Source organism: Bos indicus x Bos taurus, chromosome 21 (genome assembly GCF_003369695.1).
Source record: "Bos indicus x Bos taurus breed Angus x Brahman F1 hybrid chromosome 21, Bos_hybrid_MaternalHap_v2.0, whole genome shotgun sequence".
NCBI lineage: Eukaryota > Metazoa > Chordata > Mammalia > Artiodactyla > Bovidae > Bos > Bos indicus x Bos taurus.
The window spans coordinates 58,586,379-58,605,819 of NC_040096.1; the positions used below are offsets into that span (position 1 = coordinate 58,586,379).

At 48.1% G+C, this 19,441-nt stretch overlaps 1 protein-coding gene across 3 annotated transcripts; it reads right to left on the bottom strand.

Annotated features, from left to right (window-relative positions):
* Positions 1 to 894: 894 nt before the first annotated feature.
* On the bottom strand, positions 895 to 19,377 carry DDX24 (DEAD-box helicase 24). Of its 3 annotated transcripts, none has more exons than XM_027520661.1 (9): positions 19,280 to 19,377; positions 17,382 to 18,101; positions 10,490 to 11,002; positions 9,266 to 9,419; positions 8,428 to 8,943; positions 6,874 to 6,949; positions 3,460 to 3,648; positions 2,029 to 2,158; positions 895 to 1,435 (listed from the first exon to the last, which is right to left on the bottom strand). In XM_027520661.1, the coding sequence occupies exons 2-9, from the start codon at positions 18,094 to 18,096 to the stop codon at positions 1,170 to 1,172; spliced, it is 2,559 nt and encodes an 852-aa protein (XP_027376462.1). In that variant the 5' UTR covers positions 18,097 to 18,101; positions 19,280 to 19,377; the 3' UTR covers positions 895 to 1,169. The 3 variants fall into 3 exon arrangements, with proteins under 3 accessions (XP_027376462.1, XP_027376463.1, XP_027376464.1); XM_027520662.1 differs by having other exon boundaries at positions 17,382 to 18,098; positions 19,280 to 19,368; XM_027520663.1 differs by lacking the exon at positions 19,280 to 19,377 and adding an exon at positions 18,371 to 18,848.
* Between the last annotated feature and the right edge of the window lie 64 nt (positions 19,378 to 19,441).

Sequence of the window (19,441 nt, forward strand, 5' to 3'; positions counted from 1 at the left end):
AGCAACACCCAGTGATACCTGAATCTGAGTTCAGGCCAACACCCTGTTGCAGTTACCTACAGGGGCTACAGGGATACAGCTGCCAACTACGAGGCCACGGGAACACCTTTTGAAGCACAGACTTAGCTGTGCAGGAATGTCTGCTTCTCCCATGCCTGTGGCTACTCACCCAGACTGACCGGCGAACCTGCGGTGGTGCCGGGAGGTCACATGTCCCCTCAGCTCCTATTTACACCAGGCCCAGATCTTAGCACAAGGGCTGCCAGGGGAAATAAAGCAGCTTCTGTTCTCAGGGAGCCCAGCAAGATACCAGATCGCAGTGCACCCAGTGCTGTGGGTGTCTACAGGAGGAACACCTCACCTCCTGGGGTTCAGGGGCCAGCATTGCTCAGGGGTGGGAAAAGGCAAACAGGCCAAGGGAAATGCTGGGACAAAGGTTCGGGGAAAGGAATGGGGGCATGAGAGCGTGGGCAGCAACCATTCTGTCATACAGAGGAGGGAAGCTGAGAGACCAGGCTGGAGACCGGCCAGAGCCAAACCTGCACGCCTCACGGTCAGACTCCGCATACTGCTCCTGGCTTCCCCACAAGGGGCTCAGTGAGGTTAAGGAAGCTGTGTTCTCTAGGAACCCGAGAGCAGCAATCTCTACCCTGCCCACCTCCCAAGGAGGCTCAGACAAGACAACAGCTGTGAGGCAGAAAGAGCGAAGAAACTGCTAGGATTCTGCTATGGAGAACAGCGGGAACACACGCTGGGGACCCAGGCAGAAATGACTCCATCGTGATCGGCGAAACTCACCACCTCTGCTTGATCCACACTGTGAGCAGGCTGTAGCCAGAGGCCTGGACGGCACCCCCTCCCCGGCTCTGGCAGAAACTCAAGATGACACGTTGGTTCTGACCATTGTTTTTAATTGAGAAAATCAAGTTACATATATAAGAAGCCTGTAAACACTGAAATGCAGAAATATATAAGCTGGCACACAGAATTCGTACTCTGAAACAACACAAATCTGCATGAGGTCTGTCCTGCTGTGAGGGGTGGCGTGGAAGAGAGGGGGATTTCTGGAACCAGAGCTGACACTGGGTGAGATCCAAGGCGGGAGGGTTTCCATACAAGCACGAGCACAGACACGGCGCGGCCGCCAGCTGACTCTGGCCTGGGGGCGGTCAGCCTGCACTTGTGCTCGGCCGCGGCTGCTCCTGCGGCTGCTGCTTTTTCTTCTTCTTCTTCTTCTGTTTGGAAAGGCAGCTCAGCGCGGACTCACCCTTTCTTGGGGCAGACGTGAGCAGGGGCAGCTTGCCTGACTGAGTGGGATACTTGGTTTTCAGGTCATCTTTAAACAGCGGCTGCGAAAGTAAATGGCGCAGCTCCTTCTTCAGGATCTTCATCTGCTTTTGTCTCCGACGCTCTTCCTGCTCATCAACTTTTCCTCCTTGAAACACAATTCAAAATAGATCGCATTTACTATGACTTAGCAGCAGCAGCAGCAGCATAGGAGCATTTTCTTTCCTTTGATGGATAATACTCATGATGAAAAAATGTTTTGGACCTCTTGGGGAGACAGGGCTCCTAGGTTCTCTGCAGAGGCCAGTGTTGGCTAACTTCCAACAGTTTAGGAGAACCACTCAGGGCCACCCTGTCCTTCAACCCCATGAGGCAGGTACTTTATGCCCTGGTTTTATAAATGAGGACAGCATAGGTACAACAGAGTTGAGTAACCTGACCTGGTCACATAGCTAGTTAAGAGAATAGGCAGCAAACACCTGCAGTCTGCTCTCAGAGCCTGCCCTGACCTCCCCCATCTCTCCACACAAGGGATGGAACTACAGCCTCCAGACATGATGGCAACGGCTGAGGGGTTTAGGCTCATCTGAGATTAGGGCTTCTCGCAAAGGAGGAGGAGGCATCCTGCTGGTTTTGAGGGGACCCATGGCGGTGGGGGAGGCTCCAACAGACAGAAGTTGAAGGGAAAAACCAAAGCTAAAAGCTGAATGAACCCTTCCTCAAGCCCATCTGGCTCCTTACCCCTATACATTTCTTCTTCCAGCTCAATCTCCAGGGCAGCCGCGGCCTGCTCGATCCAAGAGTTGTGCAGACAAGCCTGGAAGTTCCGATACTCCGCTTTTTCAATCTGTCGAGCTAAACGGATTCGCTCCTAGGGGCAAGGTAGAGAAAGTATTCATCCGACAGAGGGTTCAGGCCTCTGGGGAATAAAGGCTCATTTAAGTTGTGTTTTTAAAAAAACTCTTGACGTCAGTGCTCAGAGAGAGGCACCTCAGCTCCCATCAAAAAGCATTTCTTTGGTCCCTGGTTAAAGTAATCACGACTGGTGAGTGTGTACACACGAACCTCAAAAGCCAGCTTTCCAAGCCAACTTGAACAGCCCCTCTTCCTGGCAGCCCACCTTGGTCAGACTCCCAATCTACACGTGTTCAAAGGGGAAACGTGTTTCCCAGATACCACGGCTGACCTCCACAGCCGAGCTGAGACCTGGAAACACCCCAACAGCAGGGTGAGGGCCCAGCTCTCACTCTACAGGGATAACACAGACCTGTCACAGGACTGCCTCCCCCTGTCCTCCTCCTCCCAAACACTTCGATTCTCCTTATGCGTACTGGGTTCAGACCGCAGTGATAGGAAACACCAAAAAAAAAAAAAAAGGGAAAGATCTTGTGATGAAGAACCATGGGAAGCACAGTGGCTCCTAAGCCTCTCTGCAATCTCCATCTGTCCGCCTCATCTCCCACCTCATTTTCCCACACAACTGACATTCCTTTTGAACCAGAGGAGCCAACAGAACTGGAGCCATTCCTTGCTTTTTGCTCCCCCAGTTCCTGGAATTCCATCCTTTCTTCATCTTCTCACATCTCTGCCTGCAGGAGGCTTGTAGGAAACTAAATCCCCTACCCGTGTTACTGTACGCCCACCTGCCCACAGTGCTTCCTCTGCACCTGAACTTCAACCTGCCGCACGACCCAGTGGACTCCTATGGAAAAGCAGCCACCCCGCTTGGGTGCCTGACACGCGACAGCTCATAGTCAGTAGCACTCACTCAAGTGAATGTTTACCGTGTAAAACCCCAAAGGTAGGAACTATAGGCATCAGCTTCAGGGATGTGACAGACCTTCAGTTTCTGCCTCAGTGAGGCACACTGACCCCACTTCCCTACAACCATCCATCCTTCCAGCTATGCTTGCTGCACTGGCCAGCGGGGGGCGGCGGTTGATGGTGGAAGTTTCGGGGGCACAGTAAAGGAAGGGCTCATGAAGAAAGCTCCTCATTCTGGCCATTCGCCCTTTCTTCACCCCCTTTGAGGAACGGCACCCTCCCATTTCTTTTTTACACAAAACTAGGAACTAGTTTCCAAGAGTGGTACTCCAAGAATCCCACGGCAAAGTCAGGGAGCGGCACAAGCCCTCCCCTCGTCAGCACTGGGCTTCTGGCTTTTCTTTTTACCTTGACTGCATCCATGTACTTTGTCTGCACAGGGAACAGTGGAATGTCCTCATCTTTCTTGAGGGTTTTGTAAATCTTCTTAAAGTTGATCACATCCTCAGGCCCAACCAACATCAGGCTGAGGCCCTCACTGGTGGCACGGGCAGTCCGACCACTTCGGTGGACATAAATCTCTGAGGTGCGAGGGACCTACCAATAAAGAACTGGGAGGTTAACACGTGGCTGTCACCAAACACCGCTCGTCCCCTCAAGGCCAACAACCCAAGGCAGGACTCTCTTCCCTCCCAGCCAGGCAGCTAGAAACCTCGACAGCCCTGTGGAGAGATCAAGCCCTTCTCCCTAGGTCCCACATCCAAACTGTCCCCAGGTTTGGCCCCTTCACTGTGCAGGCTCCGCCCCCTGCCCTGGTTCAGGTTCTCATGACCATCCCAATAAAGAGCAGAAACGGTGGATGTGTCATCCACAGCTAACGTGGCGTGGGAGTGGACGACTGCCCCCCACACCGTGGCGCACACCACTAATCAAGAGCAGTCTTCTCCACGGAGCCCAGGCAAGGCTCAGTGTCTTTCCTAGAGCAGCGCTCCAGGCAGACCCAGTAGATGGTGGAGTAGAGGCTGTGTGCTCAAAATCAAAACTAACCGCTGAAAAACCGTCAACAGGAGAATGTTGGATCCCACTGAAAAAAGATACCCCACACCCAAGGGCGAAGGAGAAGCCCCAACAAAATGGTAGGAGGGGCAAAACTGTGTTTAGAATCAAATCCCATGCCCGCCAGAGATGCTTGGAGGGCTCAAACAAAACCACGTACACACCAGGACCCAGAGACACCACGGAGACTGAGCCAGACCTGCCTTTGAGGATTTGAGTGTCTCCTGCAGAGGCACAGGTTGGCAGTGATGTGCTGCGGGGACAGGGGCTCTGGCTGCAGCAGACCTGGGAGGTACGGTGTGTGGCCTAAGTCCTCTTGGAGAAGGTCACCATTAACCCCACCATAGAGCCGCTGAGCAGATGACCCACAGACTGGAGAACAATTACACCAAGGAAGTTCTCGCACTGTTGCAAAAGTTTTAGGGCCCACAACAGATTTACCAACCTGGGGATCTGGCAAAAGGACTGAAAACCCCCAGGGAATGTGACTTTGAAGGTCAGGGGGATTTGATTACAGAACTTGCACAGGACTGGGGTAACAGACTCTTGGAGGGCACAAACAAAACCTTGTGTGCACCAGGACCCAGGAGAAAGGAGCAGGGACCCCACGAGAGATAGCCAGACTCGCCGGTGAGTGTCCAGGAGCCTCCAGTGGAGGCGTGGGTCAGCAGTGGCCTGCCGTGGGGTCAGGGGCACTGACTGCAACAGTTCTGGTAGCTGCAGCATGCTGGCTTAAGTCCTTTTGAAGGAGGTCTCCATTACCCCTACCATATTTGGCCTCAGGACAAACCACAGTGGAGAGAACACAGCCCCACCCATCAACAGAAAATTGTATTAAAGATTTCCTGAGCATGGCCCCGCCCTTCAAGGCAAGACCCAGACTTCCCATAGCCTGTCCCTCTCATCAGGAAGCTTCCACAAGCCTTTTATCCTTATCCATCACAGGGAAGAAAGAATGAAAACCACAATCACAGAAAACTAACCAAACTGATCACATGGATCACAGCCTTGTGTAATTCAGTGAACTATGAGCCATGCCCTGTAGGGCCACCCAAGACAGATGGGTCATGGTGGAGAGGTCTGACAGAACGTGGTCCACTGGAGAATGAAATGGCAAACCACTTAAGCATTCTTGCCTTGAGAATCCATGAACAGTATGAAAAGGCAGAAAGATATGACACTGAAAGATGAACTCCCCAGGTTGGTAAGTGCCCAATATGCTACTGGAGAAGAGTGGAGAAACAGCTCCAGAAAGAATGAAGACGCTGAGACAAAGCAAAAACAACACCCAGTTGTGGATGTGACTGGTGATGGAAGTAAAGTCCGATGCTGTAAAGAACAACATTGCACAGGAATGTGGAATGTTAGGTCCATGAATCAAGGCAAATGGAAGTGGTCAAACAGGAGACAGACAGCAAGAGTAAACATCGACATTTTAGGAATCAGTGAACTAAAATGGACCAGAATGGGCAAATTTAATTCAGTGCCTAACCCATGGTTCATGATGGTGCGAGACGTGAAATATCCTTCACTTCCTCTTAGAGCACACACCCCCTCTTCTCACTGCCCAGCAACAGCCCTCTACCACACGTTCTCTCCTCCTTCCGTCCCTACCTCTACATGCCGGAATCCTCTCCATCCCTAAATGCCAAGCATCTTTTAGAAAGCACTTTCCAACCTAACCTCCCACACCAGAAGTTATCTCTTTGTCCAACTTTATTTTGCCACTTTCTAGTATCTTCTGCCTTAAATTATGGCTGCAGGCATCTCACCTCCTCTAGTGGATTTGATACTTCTTAGGGGCTGGGAACTGTATTTCGTTCATCTGGATACTTCCCACAGACTGACCTGGACTCTCCCAAAAAGAGGAAGAATAAAGATTTGCTCAACTGAACTGGCACCCTCAAAGACTGTTAAAAGTGTGAAAGATTTAAAGGAAAAAAAAAGAAAGCAAGAAGGATTTAAAAGGAGAAATAATTACACCAGTTACTGAGTACTTACACGGTGCCAGGTAATCCATCAGCCTAAGTTCATCTCATCAGAATAACCCCATGAAGTAGGCAGCAGCAGAGTACTTACACGGTGCTAGGAGTAATCCATCAGCATTAGTTCATCTCATCAGAATAACCCCATGAAGTAGGCAGCAGCATCACCACTCCCAATTTACAAAGACACTGAAACCAAAGACACTAAGTAACATGCCAAAAGCTAACCCACTGAGAAGCAGCCAAGAAGCATTCAAAGGCTGGAAGTGAGGTTTGAGAGCCCATGCTCCTAACCACCACTCTCTGCTAATTCTTGCTAGGTTCACGCACGAATATTAACGTCCGCATCAACAGGAGCTAACACTTAGGAAGTGCCGCCTGGCTTTCTAAAGTCCTCACACATAATAACCTATTTCACCTTGCAGGACTTAACCACCACAGTCTTTTCTCTCTTGCAGGGTAATCATTTTACATGCTTAACTTCACTACGCCCACTTCACAGAAGAAACTAAGACTCCTACCTGCCAGTATTACATAGCCTACCCAAGTCAAAAAGAGAGGGCCTATTTGACACCAGACAATGCCAAGAGGTTTGGGAGAATAAATCTCACCACAGTTACGTGGAAGCAGCTAGCTGGTCACCAGACACCAGTGGTATTCTCTGCTGCATGAGGCCTTGGGACCAACAACTCTCCTTCTCCCTGCTCTCTCCCTCAACCTTGGCTTTAAGAAGTCCCTGCTCAATGCCGGGAGATGCCCACAAATTCCCCGATGTCCCGACCTGGTAATGGATGACATGCTGGACTTTTGGAATATCCAGGCCCCGAGCTGCCACGTCTGTCGCCAGGAGCACACAACTGTGGTAGAGAGAGAAAACTTATTAATAACAACTAACAGCTATCATAACCAACTCCTTACCACAATCGAGTACTCTAAATACTACAACCCTTACTAACACTCTACAAGATAACACTATTATGTACATATCTCCCTTTGAGAAATGAAAAAACTGAGGCTCAGAGATACTAACCTCCCAAGATACATACATGCCTATTCGGCTGTGGAGCCAGGATCCAAACCTGGGTTTCACTGGCCACAATCAATAAAGCCACACTCTGCAACAACACAGACTACTTTAAGTGAATTAAATAGGGTCATATTCTAGGTCTGTGACTTCGTCTCCCATCACCCTCCCACTTCATTCCCTCAGTCACACAGGTAGACATCCTTGCTTTTGCTCAAACATGCCAGATCTGCTCTTGCCTCCAAGTCTTTGCTTAGCGTACTTCAGGCCAGAATGGTTTTCCTCAGATAGTCACATTTCCTTACTTTCTTCCACGCTCTGCTCCAATCTCACCTTATGAGAAAAGCCTCCCAGACCACACACCCGCAGTCTGCTCAACTCCCTGTGTAACTTTACTTCTTAGCACCTAGCGCCACTTGACAAGCTATATACTTACTTTTCCCTCCACATGGATGTCAACTCCCTGAGAGCAGGGACTTTGCATTATGCACTATTCTATTACCAGGCCCTATGGCACCCCACTCCAGTACTCTTGCCTGGAAAATCCCATGGACGGAGGAGCCTGGAAGGCTGCAGTCCATGGGGTCGCTGAGGGTCGGACATGACTGAGCGACTTCACTTTCACTTTTCACTTTCATGCATTGGAGAAGAAAATGGCAACCCACTCCAGTGTTCTTGCCTGGAGAATCCCAGAGACAGGGGGGCCTAGTGGGCTGTCATTTATGGGGTCGCACAGAGTCGGACACGACTGAAGTGACTTAGCAGCAGCAGCAGCACAGTAGCAGGTTCAAAACAAACACTCAATACTATGTACTGGATGATGTTTCATAATGTATGTGTAGTTTGAGGAGAGTCAAAAGCACTTGAGATATGTTTTAAAAATAAATGTACTAGATGAGAGTGAACCTGCCTCATGCTGTGCAAAATTTTAAAAAAGGCTGGGGGCTGCTGCTGCTACTGCTAAGTTGCGTCAGCCGTGTCCGACTCTGTGCGACCCCATAGACAGCAGCCCACCAGGCTCCCCCGTCCCTGGGATTCTCCAGGCAAGAACACTGGAGTGGGCTGCCGTTTCCTTCTCCAAGGCATGAACGTGAAAAGCCAAAGTGAAGTCGCTCAGTCGTGTCCGACTCGTAGCGACCCCAAGGACTGCAGCCCACCAGGCTCCTCCATCCATGGGATTTTCCAGGCAAGAGTACTGGAGTGGGGTGCCGTTGCTACCTTCTACTAATAAGGCTCCCAAGAGAGAAGGTAGCTTCCCACCCTCCTGGCAACCTGGACCCAGTGGCCAGTCTGTGCACAGGCCTGACTTACTCCTCCAGATGGGCAAACTGCTCCAGGTTTCTAAGCCTCTGCTTCTGGTGCATGCAGGCATGCAGGGTCAGTGGCATGATATCCAGGACTTTGAGGAGCCCGGAGAGGCGCTTGATGCAGGAGATACTGTTGGCAAACACTAAGGTGCGGCCTGGATACTGCATCAGGAAGTAGTACAGATACAAGTCTTTCTCGTCAGTCTCACAATGGATCTTGGTCTCTGTCAGCGTCTCTACCGTAGCCTCCTTTCTTGTGAGGTCAATGACCTTGGGCTTGCCCCTCATGCCAATCTTCTGCATGAGGAGGTCAAGTTTGGCAGTTTTGTCCATTTTCTTAGCGTGCTTCTTGTGAAGGATACGGGCAGGAGCTTGATGTACCAGGGTCAGTGTGGCGGAAAAAACAAGGGTCTGTCTCTTTGGGTTGTACTGGGAATCACTGAGCATCTCTAGCAGCTGTGAGAGCTCAGCAAAGTGGCCTTTCTCAACCATCCGGTCAGCCTCATCGATCACCAGGCACCTACAAATCCAGACAGACCCGTGATCACCAGGTTAGCAGCAGGAAAGAGGAGTCACCACAGCATACTCTGCCAGTGCCCACCCCCCTACCCCTGGCCAACCCAAGACAAACACCACTTTCACCACCTCCACCAGGGCCCTCAACTAACCTCCTTCACACATGCTTGGTTTTCTAAAGGCCAAGTCTCTAGTACCTAGTAGGGTACCTAGTACCAAGGCTTAGTACCCCACAATGGCACTTTGTGACAGGGAGGATGCACTGTGCCAAGTCACCTCAGGCCCACTTCAGAACAAGGGGTGGGGGAAAAGGGAGGTACTCTCACCTGAGCTGCCGAAGGTTGCTCAAATGAGGGTGCTTTTCTTTAACTAGCTCCCACAGCCGGCCTGGAGTGGCGATCACGATCTCAGGCTGGCGGTTCAGCATCCTCTGCTGTTTCTGCGTGGACATTCCACCAACCAGAATAGCGGTTTTAATGCCTATGGTTCACACAACACGAGGGACAGTGTTAGTCTGATTGCTTATTTCTTCCACCGTGGACACCAGTGCCCCCAGATTAGCAAAGGCTGCCAGTCAGCGGCACAGCTCCCCTCTCCAGGGGAGTGCTAAGAGCTGGCCTGGGCTGCTGATGCTATTACTGGAGGGCTTACTGGGTCTGCTATGATCTAGGCCTGGCCTACTCCCCCAACCTCATTTTTTTCTACTCTTTCCCCTCACCCGCAACAGTAGCGCTGGATTTGAGCCCAGGGATGGTGACATCCAAGGCTCTGGAGAAGCAGACCAGTGGCACACTGCAGTGCTGGGAAGATGGAACCAGCAGCTGTGACACTTCTCCCAGGGGAATTCCTGCCCGTCCCCCTCAATCCAGATTCATCTCAATCTCCTCTAATGCCTAGTGTTCTCTTCTCTCCAGTGGAGGACTTCTCAAGGTGTCCAGTGTGGGAGGAACAAAAAAGATCATGCAGGCAAAGTGCTTAGTCAAGTGCCTCACATACACAGTAAGAGCTTGGTAAAGAATCGTTCCTTTTACTATAAAATTGAAACCCCCACTATGCAGCCTTTCCCAAGGAATTCCCTGAGAAAATTTAAGTGCTAATGCCCTAAAGCAGAAGTCCGCACACTTTTTTGAACAGTCAACAGTTGTGGCCCTGTGTGTGGGCTAAACAGTCTCTGTCACAACTACTAGCTCTATTCCACTCTTCACTGGTGGTGCAAAAGTGGCCATGGACAATGTGTAAATACATGGGTGTGGCAGCACTTTATTTACCAGAAAAAAATAAACCACCCCCTAAACGGTGGTTTGCCAAACCCCTCCAAGTATCCACTGTATTCCGTAAGGTAACTAAGCGCTTATGCAGCTAGAACAGCGTTAGCTATGTGTCATCCTTGGGAGAATTAAGACTGTGTCACTCAAACAGTTTTCTGTCCGGCTTAATTTTCCGGCAAATCAAATTCCCTCTAGAGGGCGGGAGGCACAGCTCATTCACCTCTACCACCCCCACCACTGCGATCCTTTCAGGAAACATTTATTCAATGAATTAAACCTCACTTGTAAACTTGGCCACAGCATCGACGTGTTGTTTGACCTGAACAGCGAGCTCTCGAGTGGGAGTCAGAACCAGTCCAAGCAGAGGACGCTTCGGCGGCACAGTGCTGCCACCCAATTCTTGTTTCAACTTTCCAGCCTGCTCTTCATCATGCTTTTCCACCTGGTTGTCTTCCTGTTCGGGGGTGGGCTTCTCCCTGATCAGGGAAGAAGGCCCTTCACCAGCGTCACCATCACCGTCACGGGACGGCAGCCCCGGGTCTGAGGCGGCAGCTCCAATACTGGTTCCTGCCTGGCTGGGTGGTGGTCCAGTCTTCGCTCCGACCTCACTGGGAGGTGCTTCCCCCTCAATTCCAATCTCATCAGGCAAAGCTCCAGGCGCAGCTCCAGCCTCATTACCGGTCTCCCCAGGTGGAGCTCCTGTGTTACTTATTGCTGGGGTAGGCTTCTTCTTCACCTGCCACCGTAGCACTGCGTCAATCATTGGAATGGCAAAGGCAAGAGTTTTCCCACTTCCTTAAAAGCAGAACAAAAAAACAAACAAAAGCAGTGTGAATCAACAGAGGTACACACTCTTGCCTGAGGTTCTATTCTTACTCGGAATAAGGGACCCTGAAATAGCCAAGTGCCACCCTGACCAATGCAAAGCTCCTTCCACCCTACGCCGGTATCCCAACTGCACTGCACCCAGAGGGCACGCGTATACTTAGGCACCTGAGGGTGCGTCCGACAGACAGCACTGAGCTGAGGCCAACAGTAACCGGAGACAAATGTCCAAACAATGAGACCCAAAGAGGCAGGTGAGTTGTGGGTGTGAGTGTTTTGCTGCTGTTGTGGAGGAACATAAAACTGAAGGGTAAAAAATGGAAATCTGTATAATACGTTCCCAACACGTTTCTTTGGTGGAGGAGGTAATGAACGAAAGTTTTCTTAGTTTTCAAGGAAACTTTAAAGCTTTTGTGTACGCTTGAACATTTTCAAACTAGCCTCTGAATGTGTATGGAGCCCATCTATGTCGTCAAAAAACAAAATGAAACAAAATACCTCAGGCTGAGAATTTAAAGTGATTCCAAAATTACAATGCCCCAGGCAGAAGCAAATGAGTGATCTCTATGTGAAGAAGCTTTTATCACAGGCCTCAAAAAACTCACAGATGATTTTTCAGAGTAAATGAGCTGAGTTCTTGCTTATAGTACCTTGTTCCTTAAAGCTGCCCATTTTCTGAGATGACTTCTATCGCATATTTCAGGAAGAAAAATGCCAATTCTACACACACTCCTTCAGAAAACTGAAGAGAACACTTCAAGTCTTTCTGAGCCCAGTATTACCCTGATTTCAAAACCAAAGACATTAGAAGAAAACTACAAATATCCCATTAAGAGAAATTTAAAAAATCATCAACAGAATTTTAGCAAATCAAATCCAACAATGTATAAATGGAATAATATATTGCAACTAAATTCAGTTTATCATCATCAACAAATTGAAAATGAAAAAAGTATACATCCCATATATGCAGAAAAGGCATTTAAAAAAAATACCACCACCATTCCTGATAAGACTCTTTCTCCAACTAGAAATAGACGAGAATTTTCTCAACCTGACAGAAGCTAAATATGATACACCTACTGCTAACATCATATTTAATGATGAAACACTGAACATTTTTCCCCAAATCAGGGACAAAGCAACGGTGCCCACAAGTTTTAGCCAGTGTGATAAGAAAAAAGTAAACAAAATGCAACCAGACCAGATGACATAATCACCTTTGTAGAAAATCCTATGTAATCTTCAGGAAACCAGTTAATTATACCAAGTTGCAGGATACAAGATCAATATAAATAAACGCATACTTCTATTTACTAGCAACAGAAATAGGAAATTTTAAATTGCTATTTACAAAAGCATCAACAATATGAAATAGTTAAGGATAAAGCTAGCGGAAGTATATACACTGAAAACTACAAACAGCAGTAAGAAAAAGCAAAGACCTAAAAAATTGGAGAGATATACTGCATTCATGGACTGGAAGATTCTAGACTGTCTAGATGTCACATCCTCAGTTGGCTCTATAACCAATGCAATCTTAATCAGAATACTAGCTGGCTTTTTTGAAGAAACTGAAAAGCTGACTTTAAAATTCATATTGAAACGCAAAGGGCCTCAGTTCAGTTCAGCCGCTAAGTCATGTCCGACTCTTTGCAGCCCCATGGACTGCAGTACGACAGGCTTCCCTGTCCATCACCAACTCCCAGAGCCTACTCAAACTCACGTTCATTCAGTCAGTGATACCACCCAACCATCTCATCCTCTGTCATCCCCTTCTCCCACCTTCAGTCTTTCCCAGCATCAGGGTCTTTTCCAATGAGTCAGTTCTTCACATCAGGTGGCCAAAGTATTGGAGTTTCAGCTTCAGCATCAGTCCTTCCAATGAATATTCAGGACTGATTTCCTTGAGAATTCACTGGTTTGATCTCCTTGCAGCTCAAGGGACTCTCAAGAGTCTTCTCCAACACCATAATTCAAAAGCATCAGTTCTTCAGCACTCAGCTTTCTTTATAGTCCAACTCTCATATCCATACATGACTACTGGAAAAACCATAACTTTGACTAGATGGACCTTTGTTGGCAAAGTCATGTCTCTGCTTTTTAATATGTTATCGAGTTTGGTCATAGTTTCCTTCCAAGGAGCAAGCGTCACTTAATTTCATGGCTGCAGTCACCAGAATAGCCAAAACAACTTTTAAAAAGAACAAAGTTGGAGGACTTACACTACTTGACTTTAAGACTTGCACTAAAGCTACACTATCCAACACTGTGAGGTGTTGGGAAAACAGTAAAGATAGACAAATGGGTCAATGGAAAAGAGAAGACTCCAGAAATAAACCCACACCTATATTGTTACCAATTTTCAAAAAAGATGTGAAGGCAATTTAGTGGGGAAAGAGTTTTTCAACAAACAATGCTGGAGTAATTAGATATCCATATGCAAAACAAAACCAAATCTTTGATCCATATTTCCGACCACAAAAGTTAACACAGGAACAATCCGACTGAAACAGAGAACCTAAAACTAAACTAGTAACACCTCCACAAGAAAACGTAAGAGAAAATCTTTGTGATCTTGTGTTAGGCAAAAGATTCTCAGGAAAGCAAATCTGTAAAAGATCATTTAAACTTCACCAAAATAGTAACTCCTGCTCTTCAGAAGAGAACTAAAAGATAAGGCACAAACTAGGGGAGAAAAATGCACACCATATATCTGATACAGGAGGTGTATCTACAACATATAATAAATTCAGTAATAAAACCACAACCCAATTGAAACACAGGCAAAAGAACTAAGCAGGTATCACCAAAGATGATGACATGGATGACAATTAAGCACTTGAAAAGATGCTGCTTCACTAGTTACTTTGGAAATACCAATTAAAGCCACAAGGAAGTAACACTAAAAATTTTAAAATCTAAATTAAAGACCGACCACACTAAGCCCTGGCAAGGACACGGATCAATTCAAACTCATAAGTTGGTGATTATGTAAAATGGTACAATCACTTTGGAAAACTCCTAAGAAGTTACATTTACAAAAGACCTAGCGATTCCACATCTAGGTATTCAGCCAATGAATCAAAGCATACATCCAAAGACTGATATGCCAATATTTATGATAGTTTTACTTGTAAACGCCAAAAACTAGAAAGACCAGAACCATCCATCAACACAGATAAACATACTGCACTATATCCATTCAGCGGAATGCCGCTTATCAGGGGAAAGAAACGAACCACTGGTATCTGCAATAACACGGTTGAATCTCAAAGGATGCTGAGTTAAAGCGCAAGGTTCTCCCTCCCCAAAATACATATTTGTAGGATCTATTTTAAAATTCCGGAAAATGCAAACTAATCTATAGCGATAAAAAGACTATTAGAGGTTATCTGGGGATGGACAAGGAGCGGACCAGAGAAGGCGGGATTCTTAAGGGGCCTAACATCTTTTGGGGGTGATGGGTAAGTTCATTACCGGCATTGGCAGCAGTCCGTCTACAGCAGTTTGTCTCTGAGACTTGGACCTGTGGATCCACAGCACTCAAGAGAAACAGCCTGAGAGGATCTGCGGTATAAGCCCAAACACCAATCTCTAGGCGCAGTGGCTCACACCTGGCCTCTGCCTCCAGGCCTCTCTGCACATACCCAAGTCCTGCAGCAGTGCTGAACAGCACACAGATCTGGTCTAGAATCCTAGCACTACTGCTTTCAGTGGGGCAGTTTTAGGGACTGTCTATCCTCAGTGAGGCTGAGTTTCCTCTTCAGTAATATGGGAATAAAAATGGCATCCACCTCACAGTGGTTGTGAGAACTTTCATCAATATAACGCATGTAACACACAACTGTTAAACCTCCATTCCCCTTTCCTGGGGCTTCCTCCCTCTTCCATCTTTGTGACTTTTATACAGGACCTCACCTCAAGTTCCCTGACCACTCTTCCAGAAATCTAAGGCACAAAGTTTCTAGATGGTCTATTTCTGAAACAGAGTAGGACCCAATAGTTCTTCCCCATCATACCCTCTGCCTGCCTTTTGTCTGTGGAAAAACTTGAGCCAAACAGTAAGTTTAATGAGAGAAGTGAGAAAATGCAGAAAAAAAGGAAAGCAGTCCAACAAGACTAAATAATAATAGTTTAGTCAATAAACACAGTTAAGGACCTTTAGTTCCTTCTCAAGGGCTACAGATAATATTCTGAGCCACATCCTGTGAGCTGTCTTGTAGATACTGAAACTCCCACCAGATGAAAGAAGTTAATTGCACGATGACTGGACGGTAGCCGTGACATTGTTGTTATTTACTCACTAAGTTATGACCTACTTTTGTGACCCCTTGAACTGTAGCCCCCCAGGCTCCTCAGTCCATGGGATTTCCCAGGCAAAAATATTAGAAGTGGATTGCTATTTCCTTTTCCAGGGCATCTTCCCAACCTAGGGATCAAACCTGCATCTCCTGCATTGGCAGATGCATTCTTTACACTGAGCTACCAGGGAAGCCCATAAGCGGCCACGTTTCTGAGAACCGGCCTCAAGAAAACTGAAACAAACAGACCTTGTAGCTGAAATTAAATGAACTTAAAACAGTCAAAATGAGGCTGATCAGACTACCAATGACCAAGTTCAAGATGTCTGTCAGAGCTGACTGTGCTGTTTCTGCATGAAGCCCCCTCCCTCTGTCTATAAAAGTTCTTGCCCACTGGTTGTCATGGGGTGGCAGGGGGAAAGCCAGCCTTTGGACAGGAGTCTTCCCCCACTTCCCATTGCTGGTATCCAAAATAAAGCAAACTTTCCTTTCCACCAACCTGGCCTCTTCATTGGCTTTTGAGGAGCGAGCAGCCGCCCCACTTTGGTTACAGGTCTATGCCATACAATATAGTAGCCACTAGCCACATACAGCTATCAAGCACTTAAAATGTGGCTGCTCTAAACTGAGATGGGTTCAAAATACACATCAGATTTTGAAAACAGTGTAAACATTAGAACGTAAAATATCTAATTAATAATTTTACATTAATTAACACTGAAATGTTATGTAATGGTTAAATATACTATTAAATTTAATCTTCACTTTTTAAAAATACCTTTTATAATATGGCTCCTAGGGAATTTTAAATTACACATGAGGCTTGCATAGCATATGTTATTTCTAATGGTTACTGTTGGTCAAGTTGGACTAATAGTTTCAGGTCTGTTTGCTCCTTACCCCCATCAACAGTTTAGTCTCCCAGGGTGTCAACCTAGCATCGCTTCAGAAAGCCGCAGACGGCCCGGGTATGAGGGACCTTTAAACAATGCCTAGTTCAACAGTCACCGCCTGCCCAAATTTGCCTACAAAATCCACCCAATGGTTATTACACACTCGAAACCCTCCAATGCCAATAAACCCACCAACTCCCAATGCAGCCCTTTTATCTGTAGACAACTCTTGAGAATTAGACACTTCTTTATACTGATGAAGATCTACCTCTCCAGAGGGCTGATCTTAGTCCCACTGTACCCCCGAGTCATGCAGAAGAGGTTCAAGAATTGGAAAAAACTACCATTTACAGATCACCTGGGCTTCCCTGGTGGCTCAGCTGGTAAAGAATCTGCCTGCAATGAGGGAGACCTGGGTTTGATCCCTGGGTTGGGAAGATCCCTTGGAGAAGGGAAAGGCTACCCAATCCAGTATTCTGGCCTGAAAAATTCCATGGACTGTATACAGTCCATGGGGGTCGCAAAGAGTAGGACACGACTGGGTGACTTTCACTTTCACAGATTACTTACAATGTACTGTGTAAATTTTAGTTTACTGTTGTTTTTTGTTAGCAGTTTACTATTGTGTAAATGTATAAATTTAGTTAAGCATTTACACTTAACCCACATAGCAAAAAGGGCTTCCCTTGTGGCTCAGTGGTAAAGAATTCACCTGCAATATAGGCGATCCAGGTTCAATCCCTGGGTTGGGAAGATTCCCTGAAGAAGGGAAGGGGTATGCGCTCCAGTATTCTTGCCTGAAGAACCCCATGGACAGAGGAGCCTGGAGGGCTACAGTCCATGGGGTTGCAAAGAGTCCGACAGAACTGAACGACTAAGTACACAGCACACAGCAAAAGATGTAGGTACTGAATTTACCTATCTCCATTTAATAATGCAGTCTACAGGGCTGAGAGAAATAAAGTGACCTGCATAGGGCACCAATCAGGAAGTGAGCCATTTCAACCCATAGCTAGCGGACTTCTTAAAGTCTTCATGCAACAGTGCTTTTGTGGTCATGTTCCCAACATTCCCCAGTCTCCCAACCATCCAGCCTGTTAGTGGCCACAAGCCAGAAGCAATCTCGCCCTGGCCAGATAAGAATGCCCTTACCTGTCTCAGCAGCCCCAAGGATGTCCAGTTTGTCACGAATGGCAGGTGCCAAGGTCAGCGCTTGGATTGGTGTGGGGGCAGAGAAGCCTAGAAAGCTGAGTGCTCGGAGAACCGGCTTGGGTACAAACAGATCCTTCCAAGCTGATACATCTGCTTTGTGATCATGCATTTCAGGCATCCACGTTTTTGCTTTTTTGGGCACCTTTGGAGAAGTACCCTGGGAAGGCTCTGATTTTTTTTTCCCTTTCTTTTTCTTCTTTTTTGGTACAGTCTGCGCCAGGCCTTCTGATGCCATCTCCCCTACCTCTGGATCAGGACAAATTGTGCTCTCTCCCTGGGGCGCTGGCTCAGTATCTTTGACCTCAAACGCTTTCTGGGAACTGGTTCCTTCAGTTTCCACATCTTTACTCTTCTTCAACTTCATCTTTTTCTTTGAGGAGCCAGGCTCTCCTTCCTCCTCTCCTTCTGCAACAGCCTGTGCCTTTCTCTTCTTGGGCTCTCCCTTTGAGAAGAGACTGGAGGAACTCTTGGCAGGGGAGACCAACTGATAATCTGTTAGTTCCTCAAAACACACCAAGTCATCCATCTGTCCGTCTGCAAACATATTTGGGTCTATCTTCACCTCCTTCCATTTTCCCACAACCTTGATTCCCTTCTTCTGAAATCTGCCACAGTTTGTTGGCTTCGGCCTTGATTTTTTCTCTTTCAACTTCATGGCTGCTGAAAAGGAAAAAAAATGTTCCATTAGATTGGCAACTGGGAAGCAAAGGATTCTGAGGCAACAAATATTTCCTAAGCAGCTATCAGGTCTTACAAAAAACTAAGGACACAAAGATGGCTCTAACACCAATGCTGCCAGCTGGAGAAGATCACAGAAGGGAAGAAATGTACCCAAGAACACGCAGCTAGGCCTACAACAGAGAGGACACAGGAGGTGTAGCAAAGACAGATGAGCTAGATCTAGTTTGGATTTCAGACGCAATACTTACTGCCTGGGTGCCCTTGGCAGGTCCTGCTCAATCCTCTCTGAACCTCAGAGTTTTCATATTTTAGGGGGTCGGCTCTACTGAGTGCACAAAGCTTTCTTCCCTCTCAAATCTTACCCCAAGAGGTCAAATGCCTGTGTCACCACTCTGGCTGTTGCCAAGTGACTTAAAACCCAACCAGCTTTAATCACTACATTTTAGGTAATTTAAAAACCGTTGATGCACAACTCGTTTGACTGGAACTTGATCCATGTTCTCCCTTTTTCAGAAAGGAAGAGAAAAATCATAGCTTCCGTGGAAAACAAAAGGAGACCTAGGTTCAAATCTTGACGCGCCACTGGTTAGCTGTGGGTCTGGGGTGGCCGTTATTAATCTCCACGAGTCTCAGTTCCTCGTCTGGAAAATGGGGATGAAGAGAGCCTGCGGCTCCTTGGATTGTCACGCCATGACGAAAAAGTGGCGCACGTTCAGAACCACTTAGCATCGCGCCCCGTGGGCAAAGCACGCCAGCGTGCAGGGAAGGTCCACTCCCACCCCGCATCCGCGACGCCGCGATCACAGACTACCCTCACCAACCGAGGAGAGGCGTGAGGGTCAGGCACAAGCGGGTCGAGGACGCGGAGTGTGACTCGCGGGGTAAGCCCGGGGGTCCCTCCTTCTGGGGCCCGGCCCGGCCCGCACCGGCGCCTCGTCTCAGGCTCGAACGGGCGCACCAAGCGGAGAAGCCGAACCAGCCAAGCCCTGACGCCCACTCGGCTGGTTCGGAGGCCCTAGAAGAGGCCCCCAGAGCAGGGTCGGCCAGGGCGCTTGACAAGGCCGGCGGCCACCCCTCTCTGGTCCCGAGAACCCGAGGGCCTGGAGGAGCCCGTAGCGAGAGCCCGCCCCCAGCCCCGCTCCGGCTCCGGCACTCACCGCGAGGCTACCCTGCCGCGGCCCCCTCAGACGCCCGGCAAACGCGTCCAAGCACGCAGCACCGGCGTGCCGCGGCAGCGTCCGCCGCAGTTCCGGGGCGGGGCTTGCACGCAGGCACGCGTGCGCGTAGCGAAGGAAGTCCCGCCCCCTTTCTAGACGCCG